Genomic DNA, 14470 nt, shown 5'->3' on the forward strand with positions numbered 1-14470 from the left:
ACGAGGACGTAGAAAGACACGCACAAAGAGACAGCGCCCTCCGTTTCTTTCTACGTCCTAGTTCAGTCACGCTTACATATTCTATCATCGTTAATTTAGCAAGCGAATGTTTACAAGTTTGTATGGCCACTATAATACTACTATCCTTACTTGTATAGCCATCTACTAATTTGCTATCGCATTTGGCAATTTGCCTTTTGGGCGAAACTTCGGCTTTTTCGGAACACAAAACCAGTGCTTTACTTCTACACCTAAGTAGTGGAGTGTTTGTTAAATACTGTATCAATTTGCATTTGGCGTCTTCCAAGCAGCGAGTACGTGATAGATGTCAGCGAGTTTCAAGTCGATTCGATTACTACACCCCCCGAAAAGAAGAAGACACAGTACAGTAAAAGCCATTTATTTTAAAAACATTCCTTTCGCGACCTAGCTGGAAACTATTAACAGGCAAAAAAAAAAAAAGAATGGGGGAAGATTTTTTTCTTACAAAGCAGGTTTGCATAAAGCAGCATGAACAATTCTGGTCCAGCAGAACAACAACATTCCCGAGGAAATGGCGAACTATATACACACACACAGGCAAGAAATACAAGCACTGCAACGACTGTGACAATGTCACGTGCATAGGTTTCTCAACACAAATGCCCTCCTGTGGCTCTCGCTTCAACTATACCCAATCTCGGCCGCGCATGCGTCGCACTCGCTTCGCATCGTGCGATGAGGAGCAGAGCTGACGCCACGCCTGGAACACGCATCTGCTTCAAGTGCACGCTTCGTTTGCAGCTAAGCAAATTCGAACGGCACGAGCGTAGAAAGCGAAGTGCCCGAAAAGAGTCGAATGTGTTTTTGTGCGAGCGTTATGTACAGCGCGAAAGTGGCGAGCGATGTGGCATAAGCTATGTACAGTACGATTCAATATCACAAGGGTTAACTAGCATTCAAGTGACGACTGCTGCTCAAGCATACTCTTGCCAGAAACCCGCTTGGCTCATGCTTAGTACACCAGTTTATCTTTTTTTTCCCTGTTAAAGCAGTTTTGGATTTTGAAGCTCAGCACAAGTGACTGCAAAATTCAGCTCTAGATCATACAGAACGTTCTGTGTCATATACCAGTGCAGTGTACAGCTGCACAATGCATGGTGCAACCACCAATAAGCATGAACAGTAGCAGGACATAACTCTGGAAGTCACTCATTTGAAGAAAGAATATAGCATTGTTCTCTAGATTTACGTACTGTCTTGCACGCTACAGCCGAAAAGTCCGAGCCACTGCTACTGCACATACAATGAGAATTCGCAAAGAGAAACACCACTTTTGGAAAAGAACAGTAACTGTGGTGAGGTGAAGACTACGAGTTTTTGCATGCCCTATAATGAGGCTCATGATCTACTAAAGCTGCTGAAACATCTCTCGAGCGAGAGTACTAGCATGAACTAGGAAGCGCCGTACCTCCAGGAGAGTTGTCAATAGTGCCAGACAAGTTCAAAGGTTGCTATTATTTGACACTGGCTTCTGTTGCAGTCTGTCGCAGCCACATGAAAAATACTCCTCAGTGCAAAATATTTGAAGTGTTTCTAGGAGGAAGAACATAGCACCAGTGCAACAAGAAACACAAAGACCCTAAAAGACAGCACAGACTTTCACATTGGTAACAAGAAATCACAGCTTTTTACTTCACTCTTATAGTGATTAAGGACAATTGTTGATGCTGCCATTCTTGAGTGACTGAAGCAAATCTCCTGCGAGGTTATGTTCGCAATAGCAAGTGGCTGAACAATACTGCATTGAGGTCACCAAGAAAGACCTTTCATGTTCTGCTACAGCAAGCAGAAAAGCAAGCGTCACCCGTGGACACTAAGACTTCTGCAGAATAGTTATCAAATTAGTATTGCGTAAGAGCGCATGCAGTAAAGTCGCAGTGAATGCATGCAGATACATTTCCTTGGCACTAAAAAACATTTGCCTTGCAAGCATGCTAGATATGCATCCTGAATCAATGGTTATTACCACTGTTGCAAGAGCACATTGTTAGCTTTCGGCACTGAAGAGGCTACGAGAGGTCGATTCAAAAAGCCTGTCCAGAAGTCAACCAGCAGCTTTTATGCATATTTACTACAAGGAAGTTTACCCCTTTCAGGGTTGTATCTTGTCCCCAAACAGTAATAGTTATCTGTCTTGCTTCCATTTTTTGTAAACCATGTGCCCACAATTTTCCTGCTGCCATTCCACACTGTCAAGAATGCCATGCCACAACTGTTTAATCGAAGGATAGAATTGTACATATATATCCTCTTGTCACGCATGCGCATACCAAGCAAAATGAACAGGCACATGCACATTAAAGGCAGTTGCGTAAGAAGTCAAATTCAAAATGTCACACTGGTTACGTACATGCCCTTTGTGGCCTGGAATTACTGGGCGTGTAGCATTGAAGAAATAAAAGGCATGCAATATAGATGGCAATTATTCTTCAGCGACAAGATAAGCCCGAAAAGGTACAAAATTTTATCAAGCGTGTATAAGAGAAACGCCCCATAAGAAATCTCAATGCAAACTACTACATGGCTGAAACTAACCTGCCTCACCAAACCTCACGCAAGAACTCCACAATCTATCTAAGCTCACATTCGCGTATTATGGAAGAGCAGCAGAAGTAGTTGCCAAATGCTAATGCCTAATTTTCAATTTTTTTTTACTCATAATATCCATATCAGTCAAAATTAGATACACTGTGTTCGCATTTGTGATAAGAGAACTCAGCCTGACAAAATTTACATACCTTCTAAACTCTGAATCTCGTAACTCTAAAAGGTGGGCATATTGCAAATCAAGAAAGATTATGCTTATATTACTCAGTAATGCTGGGGAACAGCCTCAGACCAGAGTTCTTTCTTTCCCACTTTCGAAGACTTCTACAAGAGTGCTCCTGTGCATCGCTATGGGAATACAGAAACATGCTCCGAGAAATTAGAGGTGCTTTTTCAAGTTACAAGCCTTGGATATGCTTGATAATATTATTAAGAACTACAAAGGATGCATTAACTATATCGCACTCATCTCGCACCTCAATTATACCTTAACAGCGAGCCAGCTGTACACCAATACATGTGTTCCCTTCATTAAAGCACTTCCACAAACTAACTCCCGTATTCAGAAATGTATCTTCACTTGAAGCTTATGCTTGACTTGATTTAAATGACCCCTGTCATGAACACACCAAAGAAAACGCAATGAGCATCTTGGGTGCACTCGCACCAGGCATTATGTCTATCAAGTCAAGCGTGAGCTTGAAGCTAAGATGCATTTCTGAATATGGCGGTAAGTCAAGGAATCTAACGAGATCTATGCTAAAACGTCTTCCTAGTTCAAGCACACAAAACAAGCTTTCCAAACTGGACAGCCACTGCAAGTACACAAATTAAAAGCACTAAAACACTATTTCACACTCGTCTCTTGCACATGTATTACAGCCGATTTCTCTTGAAACAGAGAAAGCGCTCTCTCAGAAAAGCCGTATGAACATCATGCGACACTGTAAACACTGTCTGTCCACTGAAAGATTGTCCGCACTTGCAATGTTCATATGGCCCGTTGATATTATGTACAGTGACAATGCACCTCTGTAGCAAAACCTCCAAATAATGAATTAGAAGTGATAACTCAATGAGAGGACCTTCAAACAAGTCATGAGGGCATAGAAGTTAATTTAGCTCTGACATCACGGATGCAAAACTTACACTTGGAACTGAGCCTGCCAGCAAGACTTCATGCTTTCGCAAAAGCTGTAGTGGTAATTTTGAAGAAACAGCACAAGTATGTTCTCACCACAAGCACATTTCTTAATGCCCTCGCAGGCATGCAAATTGTCCTACATGCCAATATCAATTGTTGCACCAGAAGAGTGATAAAACTGAACTGCCACCCAACAATCTCTTTTAGGGCAAAATTTCAGCCACAGAGGTCGTGCTGCAGAAATGGTGCAACGAGTTCAAAAGAAAGTAAGCCTAACATGCATGAGCAGGCCAGCGACGTTGTGCTGCTATGTACAGAGCCCTTTGCGTCAGTGCAAACAAGTAAACATAAACATGATGGCAGCGATGACCGTGGCCTCAAAAAGGCGCAGCGACGTCGTCAGACGGTGATGTCTCCAAACTCTTGGTTCCATCGCTCATAGAACTCCAGACTCTGCGAGGAAACGCTGCAGCGAACCTTCTTGAGCGATGTCATGAAATCCTCGAGGGTGATGTTCCGCATCTGGCATTGGTGAGAGCACAGAACGTGTGATAGGTTAGACAAAATATAATATGGCCCGAAGACAGAACCATACGACAAGATTATCCATTAAGCCTTCTTGATATCAGTTTTCCTTGGTGTACGTGTCTTTACTGATTAACTATAGTTAACTATATTTAACTAAGTATAGTTAAATATAGTTACTCATTAACTATACATATGTAGTTATAGATTCAGTAAAGGTCAGTTGGAAGTAGTCTGTGTTTGCGGCACTTGTTTTTTGCTTAAACAAAATGCTATCTGCAGCACACTTTTACTAGTAAGTATTGCTAACTCATCCAAGTTCTATGCAACAGCGAAATAACAGTATAGTGCAGCTGGCTTGCAAATGGCATTTATGTCCACATTGTGAAAGTCAATCATACCAGGCAATTTTTAAAGAATTGAAACAAGCTCAAAATATTTCTGCACATATGCACAATTCTGTCAAAAAAGCTGTGTTAGGCCGAAACAAACACTGCTTGCATCACATATTGCAGCGTCATGTTACCCAGCCAGCAGTTATACCAATGAACCAATGGACTTTGCAGTTCACTAGAGGACATGTTTCAACTACAGAACTGAAATGGACTGGTAATGGACTCCCATGAATTTAGCAGGAATCATGCGCAGCATAATTTTTGAGAATGTTTACAGTTCATTAGCCAAACCTTGTTAGCCAAAGTGATCAACGATGGCAACAATGGCGGGGATTACGACCCCATCTGTACTAAGTGCGACCATGGAGTGTTCGCCACTCGGGCACAGATTCTCTGGGGATGCGAGGGTAACCCTCCCCCACAATCATTACTGCCAGCTCCCTAAAGGAGTGTTGGAACAAGCTGCTAACAAGAGCAGACAAGAAAACGCAACTCGCACTCGTCTCGTGGACCCCACCTGAGGGCCACACTAGGCCTACCTGCCATAACATCCTACCCTGCAGTGGCAAATAAAGTAGTTTCTCTCTCTCTCTCTCTCTCTCTCTTGAGCTTGTTGACGAGACTTCATGACAAAAAAACTAATTGGCACAATTAAGAGGAGAGGACTAAGTGCTAGTCCTGACTGTCACATGATCACCTGTTCAAATGCTAGCTTCAGTGACACCAGTGCCAGGTGCAAGTACACGGGTAAGTTGAGGCTTGAAGTCATTAACAGAGGTTCAACAAGGGGTGTTGCTGAAGCCAGCATTTGAACAGGTGATCAGTCAACCTCTGCAGTTAATGACTTCAAACCTCAACCTACCCGTGTACTTGCTTGTTTGCTAGCCTTGCAGTACAATTCATCGTGTTAGTAATGTTTCCCTCTTCAAGAAATCCAGCAGATTTAACAGAACTGCACTGTCTGCCATAAAGGATGTTTAACAAGCTTGTTTCGATTTCTATAAGTCGCCTGGCACATCCAACACACTATCAGGCTCAGTATGAGCTACAGCGTGCAACTGCATGAACAAGCACTATCCCAGGCTCTATAAGCACCACCTAGCGCCATGTTCCCGACTCAAAAGAGGCAGGTTTTGCTTTTCTTGTTTCAAACATCACCCCTTCATGCCTGCTTTTGTTCTGCATCCTAGGCTACAACAGACTAGTGCCTACCACCTTTTGTGTGAGTGGGGTATCATTCCCGCATATGGAAATGAAAGATGCTGTCACCTCTAAATTCTATGCTCAATTTATCACCGCCTAATGCATCATCACACAGGTTTCTAGGTTAACCCTCAGCTCCTGCATTTGCCCTTTCTCTTTCTGTGTGAAATCGCCATATACACAGTATGAACTTCACTACAAACTCACTGTCCCTTATCTACAATATTTCATTGGTTGAAGTGCACAGACAATAAATGATGCATAGTTCATACTAAGGGTAGCCACTGTCTGTCCTCATCACTTTTGCAAGACCAATACTTTGCGCACCAAATTGGGGGAGAGTGCATGGAGGAGCGATGTTTGAAACTGCAACAGCAGAACCCTTTCCACCTATGCAGGCAACACAGCGCCTATTGATGCTAGTTCCAACCTGAGCATGCTTTGCCGCACCACCCCCTCGCACACTGTGGCTCACATCAAGCGCAATAGTACAATAGGGCCTTACCGGTAACTAGCCATGGTACAACGTCATGAGAGGACAAACTGGTTTCAAAAGTTGACAAGGTCATTTCAAAGAAATGTTACCAGTTTTGTGACCCAGTAGTCGGTGCTATGGATGGCGTGATCAAAACTAGGAACAGTACCTTCGCCATCAGCGACACTTTAAGAGACACAAATGACCGGCAACCATGTTCTTAAAGATTGCTGCACCAGTTCCCATGACATGCCACACTTTGTCAGTGTCAGCACAGGGGCAATTCATTCTCGAGCTACAAGAAATGGTTACATGGCACTTGAAAGTATGCAACGACTTAACTTGGCATGTTTTCAGTGCTTTGCTTGAGCAGGATCGCTTCAGGTACACAAAAGTACCTCAAATTTTGACATAATAGATACGGTATGAAATCGGCAACACCAGAGTCACAGCACTACTTCTGTGCTTACGGCATGCTATTCAAAAAAGAAAAGTTTGGCCTCCATATTTCGATTACACAATAATACTTCACCAATAAATTTGATACACTCTAATTTTGGAAGGAATTACCTATCAGTCTGGACTGATGTATGCCTCAGTTCAGAGCTCCTTTATCAATCACTAAAGAAATGTCAATATAAAAGAAGCTTCTTAAATTATTAGGAACTGCCACTACACTTAGTACATAGATATACGATTTACATTTGGGCACCTTGAATTTCACAGAGTACACAGAATGATTGCAGTGCACAAATGTTGAAATACAAAGCTTGGGGTGAACTATTTTCTTGCATTTCCCAGTGACACATCTTAGTCTGTTGCCAAATAAACCAAACACAAGACTTTCCAAGTTTCCCCTTGGGCCAAATCAACACTTTACATTTCCCCCACTCTACATTGAAGTGTGTTCAAACACAGCTTGACATTCCAACAAATCAGAAACAAACCAATGAAAATATTATTCGCAGTGTAGTTCCTACCTTGCCATGCAAGCGGTTAATGGCACATGTGACACCTGCCACAAGCTCTACAAAGAGATGTCTCTCGTAATCAATGTGCAGCTTATCATTGAAAGGTGTCAAGTTATCCTTTGTGAAGTGCTATCTCGGTACAATGAATGCAGCCAACCAATTCACCGCATCATGTGGTGCTGCATCACAAGGTGGGCAATTACACGGCATGCCTCATGATGTCCAAAGTACTCGGTACACTTCCTAAGGTGTGCTGCATCCCGAGTTGTGGAAGTATGCACAAGTAAACCCTCAATTACCATTTACGGATGAGTGTTGCCTACAGGCAGCATACCAGACAAAAAAAAATTGTTTCTTGTTTTTCGGCAGCGTATAAGTTTCTGGCTAAATGTATTTGGCAAACACCAAATGACAGGCAGCAAATGTCATTTGTTGGTTTAGTGCAGGAACACACGATGAAAGACAAGTTCGCCACACGACCCGCTTTCTTTTCACCGATGCAAGGTGTCCAGCTGCAGTGCTGTCACACACAGGATGTAAAGCAAATGAAACGTATTCAACCACAAAATTTCACGGAACACGACATCTGAGAAATATCAATATCTGTGCAGCCTCACAATGCAACCTGGTATTCCCATTTACAGCCTCTATCAGTGTACGTGAACAACATTGTGAAGTTCGGCTTCTATGTTACAAGCTGATGCCATGAGATGCCATGGTCCGTAAACTTTTGTGGTTGACTAAACCCATGGTTCACATATGACGAGAGCTGCCTGTCTGTACAAATTACAAACGAAGCCATAGGTGGCTTGAGGTGAAGCCCACTTTCAGTTCTCGGCCTGGTGTTCCTATTGCTAAAAAAATACCGCAAAATATTTTTTCTTTGGTTGATTATGCTTGTTCTCTAATAAGAGTTTTGCACATTTTGATAGAAAATAAACATTCTTGTGGGCATTTATATGTCTCGTCCTTAAAGGGTTAAATAAGATCCAAAGGAGCATGAAGAGATCACCACATTAACTGAATGTTGGTGTATATCAAGAAAACAGAAATGCTTACTGCGTCAACACTCCATTTACTGAGTAAATCTGCCACCACTGCTTCTATTTCGCACAAAATCAGCATGGAAGCTGCAATTCACATCGTCCCACTAGAGATTTGCACTTGCAGTGTTAAAGGCCTCGCGACTTTCTGCACAGCGGTAGTTGCACGAGACCAACATCTTCATCAGAGAAGACATGATTTTCCTTATGTGCCCAACCAGATTATTCTTGCACCAACGAGCTGGTCAGCGAGACATCATCCATTCATTGCGATGGAGCCAGCATGTTTGATGCCAGCGTGCGTGCTCCACAGACACGCACATCATCTTCAATGGCTTCTGCAGTCATTGTGTCGTTGCACATGCCTAGCACTGCTGAAACGAAAATACTGCCCGCCGTAACCACTGCTGACAAATCTATGGTCGCTATCAACATGTTCATGAATAGTGATGCACAGCTTGAAGGCACGTGGCCAATGCAAGACATGCCCAGCAGTATATGCAAATAAAGGCGTGAGGCGTAGTGTGTAGTGCACGGTACTTGTAGCACATGGTGCCACTTACGCAGCCATGAGGAAAGGGCCTTGGCAAGCACTTTGGTCAATAGTAGCAGGATGCAAACGACCATTACAACGCCATTTTTTTTTACAGTAGAAGCAGCCATACTGTAGTATATTACACATGTCAAGCTCTTTCCTTGAGCAAGCATTAATATTTATGCATATGTGAGACAACTTTTGGCAGGTTAGCAAGTCCCACATTGAATTCCACCTGCCTTTTCTGTGCAGCAAACCTCGCACCTCCGCATTCGCTTCTTGCTTAACTCAGAGCCCAACTCGCAAGTCTGCCAAACAGAACAGAGTGAAGAGACTGAGAACAAAATGTCAAATGCCTCCATAAGCGACTCTTAGAAATTTCAGGGGGGACCCTGCACTTCAAAACTTTTTTCTAATTCTCGATTTTGATGAAACTTGCCGAGTTTATGTATTTCGATGTGCTAATTTTAAATATACATTCAGTTTTCTTGCAGAGTAAATAAGTTTGTAGAAACTGAAGAAATTCAGCTTTCTTGCATAATTTGCTTGGAGGCGAGCTATTCAGCAAACTATATATGAAATAATAAAAATTTACAAGAAAATGATGCAGGCCTCAGTGCAAATAAGCAAGAATGGTGTTGTAAGCCACTTTTATATTAAATGAGAACATTGCAAAATTCAGACACATAAATCCACTGAACTATTAAAAAAAGAAGCAGTTTATAAAAATTTTCTGACACATGTAACAACATTATTTCATAAATTTGCACTTCACACAGCTTTGCCTTTCTGGAAAAAGAATTACAGTGATAGCACAAGTAAAAGCAGAGATAATGCATCTCCAATATGGCATCATCAATGTTGTGGTTTTAAGAAAACAAAACATTTCACAACTGATATATGGAAAGTTTGAAAATACTACACAAAAAGCACCAGGTATCACCAGGTAGTAGGCATCAGGTATCATTCATGGTTGTTTGGCTACTGCCAGTCAACAACACAGCACGCACCGTGAGTACGTTCACTTTAACAGAATTGCAAGTTTACGGGCTCAATTCTCCGTGAGCTCTATCCAGACACAACTTCCCCGCAGATCTTGCAAACCACAGTCACTTATGTAGCGAGACCGTAACACTGATCGCCTCGCACTAGCTATGCAGAGCCACTGCAAGTATTGCACAAGAGAACGCCAAGTAGATTTTTCACTGCTGCAAGTTCGACGACAACGTATGGAGCACTGGGCTCCACCACCAAGGCTGTTGCATTATCGGCGGTCAGATCTTCAACGAAACACAGTATCTTTCGCTCCGTGGCAAGCGCAGATGCAATCTTGTTGACCATAGCTTGCTCTTGCGCTCTTATCCATTTCCTCTTTAGTTACAACAGCCGTATCAATGCTTACACAATTGGAACCAGCGTGTGGAGATGCGTGATCCGGCAGAGCAGTTCAGGCATCTGCGTTTGGCGGCAGTACGACTCAAGCGGCAAGCTGCTAAGTATCCTGTGCTGACTGCAACAACAAAATCACTCTCGGAAGTTTCTTGCATCCTTGCACGTTTCCACCCGTAATGATTCCCGGAACAAAACTTTGTCGGACCTCCAGCATATCCAGCATTGAATTGAATTGAATTGTGGGGTTTTACGTGCCAAAACCACTTTCTGATTATGAGGCACGCCGTAGTGGAGGACTCCGGAAATTTCGACCACCTGGGGTTCTTTAACGTGCACCTAAATCTAAGTACACGGGTGTTTTCGCATTTCGCCCCCATCGAAATGCGGCTGCCGTGGCCGGGATTTGATCCCGCGACCTCGTGCTCAGCAGCCCAACACCATAGCCACTGAGTAACCACGGCGGGTTATCCAGCATCCAGCATTGCAGCCCTGAGACTAAGACAAAATGGCGGCTGTTTTCGTAGTTTGAGCGCTCGTGGTTGTTGGAGCCATCATCACTCGCCTGCTTGGTCACATGCTCAAACTGGCCTACGGTAACATGCGTATGAATTTCTTTTGCTGTTGTTTTCCTTGTGACCGCAGCACCACCAATACTGCCAACCAACTAATAAATAAGCTGGAAACGTGAGCTTTCGAATGGTACCAAAATGGCACTGGCAGAGCATGTAGTTATCGAGTTATGCACAACGAAAATCGGGCACGATTTGTCCCCAATTTAAAGGGCAACACTTGCGGACTCGCACCTTTAGGTCACGATAACGGAAGAAATATGTGGCATTTTGTAACCAAATTCCAGAGAAAGGAGTGGAAACGCATTAGGAGCGCGGAAATTAAAATTGAAAATTCAAATTTTTCGCCAATTTTCGGTCCCAAAGAACCGGTTCCTCCCTTTCGTTGGTTAGTTGTGCAACTACACTTAAGCTAATTTCCATGCGACATACAGTGAAAGGAAGTGGCATAAACACCTCGCCACACACAAAAGTGTTTCTCTTACCTTTTTGGGGTCGACACATCTGACTTGCTCAGGATTGAGCTCTGCAAAAAAAAATATGTCTAGTTAGGATAGGTGTGCAACCCCTACAATCTCATACTGAAGTTCTGCCAACATGCATGCTATCACTACATGTGCTACACATTATGGTGGAAAAATGGATTATGAACTAGGATATTCAAACACAAGTGCAAAAGCCCATGTGTTTTAGCGATGAATTTCATGTGATGATGCAATGTGTCTCCCCCTGCGAATAACAACATTGTGCATTATGAGGATATGATCAATCAAACAATTCTAGTGCTTGAACACAGTGCTCAACATGTGCTGTTGTGAACTTGAATGCAGAGGAACACCATTCATACATTCTTCGCAGGTGCATTTTCCGGCTGCTATGTTGAGTCATCGCTGTCCCAACCTAAAGCCCCTTGTCTCCTATGTATTATGTTACCATTTGATACATCGCCATTCCGCAATGTTCCCACAGCTTATGCTGCGTTTTCGGATGCATGAATTCAAATGCATTTGAATGCACGAGTTAGGAATGCACGAGAAAGTTAGGTGGGTGGATGAGATTAAGAAGTTTGCAGGGACGGCATGGCCACAATTAGTACATGACCGGGGTTGTTGGAGAAGTATGGGAGAGGCCTTTGCCCTGCAGTGGGCGTAACCAGGCTGATGATGATGATGATGATGAATGCACGAGGTCACGTAAGTGTTGTGGTGCAGTGGCATATTTAAAAGTACATAAGGCCAGTAGTGTGCGATTGTAGGTAATGATAAGCATGTCACAACATGATTGTAGTTACTGCCACCTCTCTAATGTCAGCTTCGCCACATTACAGCAGTGTTATATAGTGAAGCATATTAAAAGTGGGAAGTGGCTATGGTCACAGAACACAGTATGTGTCCAATAATTATACACAGGCGTACAGCTGTTGCTGATGTTGCTGTGGCGATTTGGAGTTTTCCTCACGGTTATGGTTTTCTGTCCGTTACATTTTATTTTCGCACAATCTTTTGAAAACCGTAGGAACGGGATTCTACTGTATTTGAAATAAGTTTTCTTCTGTACATGACAAATGGCTTTGCGTGGCAATACTGTGTGTTCAAATACTGTGCCGAGGCCCAGAGAACACTTAAATGCCTACATTTAGAAACAAGCTGGTAAAAAGGGGCAACATACCTCTGATTGGACCTAATGCAGCATCTTTGGCTAGTGCCGTCAGGTCACTTCCAGAGTAGCCACTGGTCACCCTGCATGAGGCGAAAATAACAGGCACTCTCATTGCACTCAAAGAAAGTAGTTGCAGACTTGGAAATTAATGTTTCCACCAGCGCAGACAGTTTTTCTCTCATCATGTCCTGTTTCTGGTTCGGACCCATGCTGCATGTCATTTGCCAGCTTTCCTGTTCCGCCTAAGCTTCTGCATTATATCTGCCTCTCAAATTATCTCTCTTGGGCATTAGTGCATACCAGGCAATTGAATTTTCGAAAGCACTTTCATTCTGAATTCCTTGAACTCTTCACCAGCATCTTGCAATGCTGAACGGGCTATCCTGTTGCTCTTTTCTGAGCTTTCTATTAATTGTCTGGCTCTAATACATCCTCTCAATGATAACCCACAGTCAACGATTATGGAGTCTGCTGACACGACCAGTTAGAGGCCACAGGAGTGATGTGGATACACACTGCTCCTTCTGCAGCCCCTCCCCCCCCCCCCCAAAAAAAAAAAATTCTGAAATTTTACATGGCAAAACCAGGATCTGATTGAGGCATGTCGTATTGACTCAATTATGACATCGGGCTTTTTGAAGATGCACCTAAATCCCTGTACACAAACATTTTTACATTTCACTCCAAGTGAAGTGCGACTTGTGGCATAGCCACTAAGCTACCACAAAAGGTACCTGCCCCAACACAACCTGAGACTACATCGTCAACGAGTTTACGAAATTATATAAAGCTTTCTAGTGAATTTCAATCATACAAAGCTGATACTCGGCAAATTCAAACTTTATATTGTCCTCATTGTGTTCCTATTTTTGCTCACAAAATTCTTTGCAAGAAGTATGTCCAATCATACACGTGTAAGATCACCATATAGTCATAAAGTATGACTCCTTGAGTGACACAGCTCACTGCACTATGCAAGTTCTCATGCTTTATGCCTGTAATGTACTATAGTGCATACTATCCTAGTTTCATCCCATGGGGATAGAAGTTATTGTACTTTTGCTCCAGTTTTAAGATTGATCGGGTACACATAACATTTTAAAATATCAGAAAACAACTCCAAGAAATATTCATATTTAGATATAGTGACTATTCAATGGGAAATATAAATTGAATAAGGCAATATTCCATTCATTATTAGAAATTTGAAAATGCTTGCACACCCCTAGCCAAGTGAGGTAACACTGAAAAAAAAAAAGCATGAGCGCACAGTTCATACCTGGCCAGGTACTTGAGCTTGTCTAGAGACAGCGGGCTGTTCTGCTTCCTGAGCAGCTTTTCCAGGAGTACGACCCGCGTGTTCTCGTCCGGTAGGGTGACATACACCCGCTTCGTAAAACGCCTACAAAGAGCAATACACATAACATGATTCCGCATGGCTATTTGCAGCTCAGTACTACGGCACATTCCACTCTGAGTGGGAGCATGCTTTTTGTGTTCCACTGGGAATTGCAGCGGAGGTATTGCATCAAGTCTCACCACTACAGCAGACTTCCATTAATTCACCTCCAGTTTCTTCGATTTCTCAGTTAATTCAATCCCAACCAAAGATCCTGGCCGGTGCCCATGAATTGTTATGAGCCCCAAGCTTTCACTCTTTATATCCTAAAATTGGCCTTCGCTGGATGATTTAAACTTGACCAGTCAGCATGCACGTGCCTGACCCCTTATAATAACCCCAATAGAAACCCCTTTAGTAGCAGCATCTGTCTTGGAGGAGCTTAGGAGACAGTGAGTGCATTGAACACAGGTCACCTGCCATCATAAGCACGTATTTTCCTAGCGCTTGCCCTAGGAAGCTTTTGAAGCAATAACCACAGGACACAATGACTGCTTACAGTACTTACCAGATTCTAACATGTGCCTTCTTTTTTTAAAAAAAAAAAAGACTGGGCTAAAAATTGCATGTG

General features: G+C 42.9%; 1 protein-coding gene across 3 annotated transcripts in view; it reads right to left on the reverse strand.

The window, feature by feature from the left end:
- Window positions 1–384: 384 nt before the first annotated feature.
- spas (spastin) overlaps window positions 385–14470 on the reverse strand; it is an 86175-nt gene continuing 72089 nt past the window's right edge. For 2 of the 3 annotated variants that reach the window (XM_075674160.1, XM_075674157.1), the window contains 5 exons: window positions 13780–13902; window positions 12510–12580; window positions 11327–11367; window positions 9120–9188; window positions 385–4255 (listed from right to left, as the gene is read on the reverse strand). In XM_075674160.1, coding sequence (XP_075530275.1) covers window positions 4133–4255; window positions 9120–9188; window positions 11327–11367; window positions 12510–12580; window positions 13780–13902 — 427 coding nt within the window. In that variant the 3' untranslated portion in view covers window positions 385–4132. The remainder of the gene's footprint in view (window positions 4256–9119; window positions 9189–11326; window positions 11368–12509; window positions 12581–13779; window positions 13903–14470) is intronic. The other variant, XM_075674158.1, reaches the window with a different exon arrangement.

Source organism: Dermacentor variabilis, chromosome 11 (genome assembly GCF_050947875.1).
Source record: "Dermacentor variabilis isolate Ectoservices chromosome 11, ASM5094787v1, whole genome shotgun sequence".
Lineage (NCBI taxonomy): Eukaryota > Metazoa > Arthropoda > Arachnida > Ixodida > Ixodidae > Dermacentor > Dermacentor variabilis.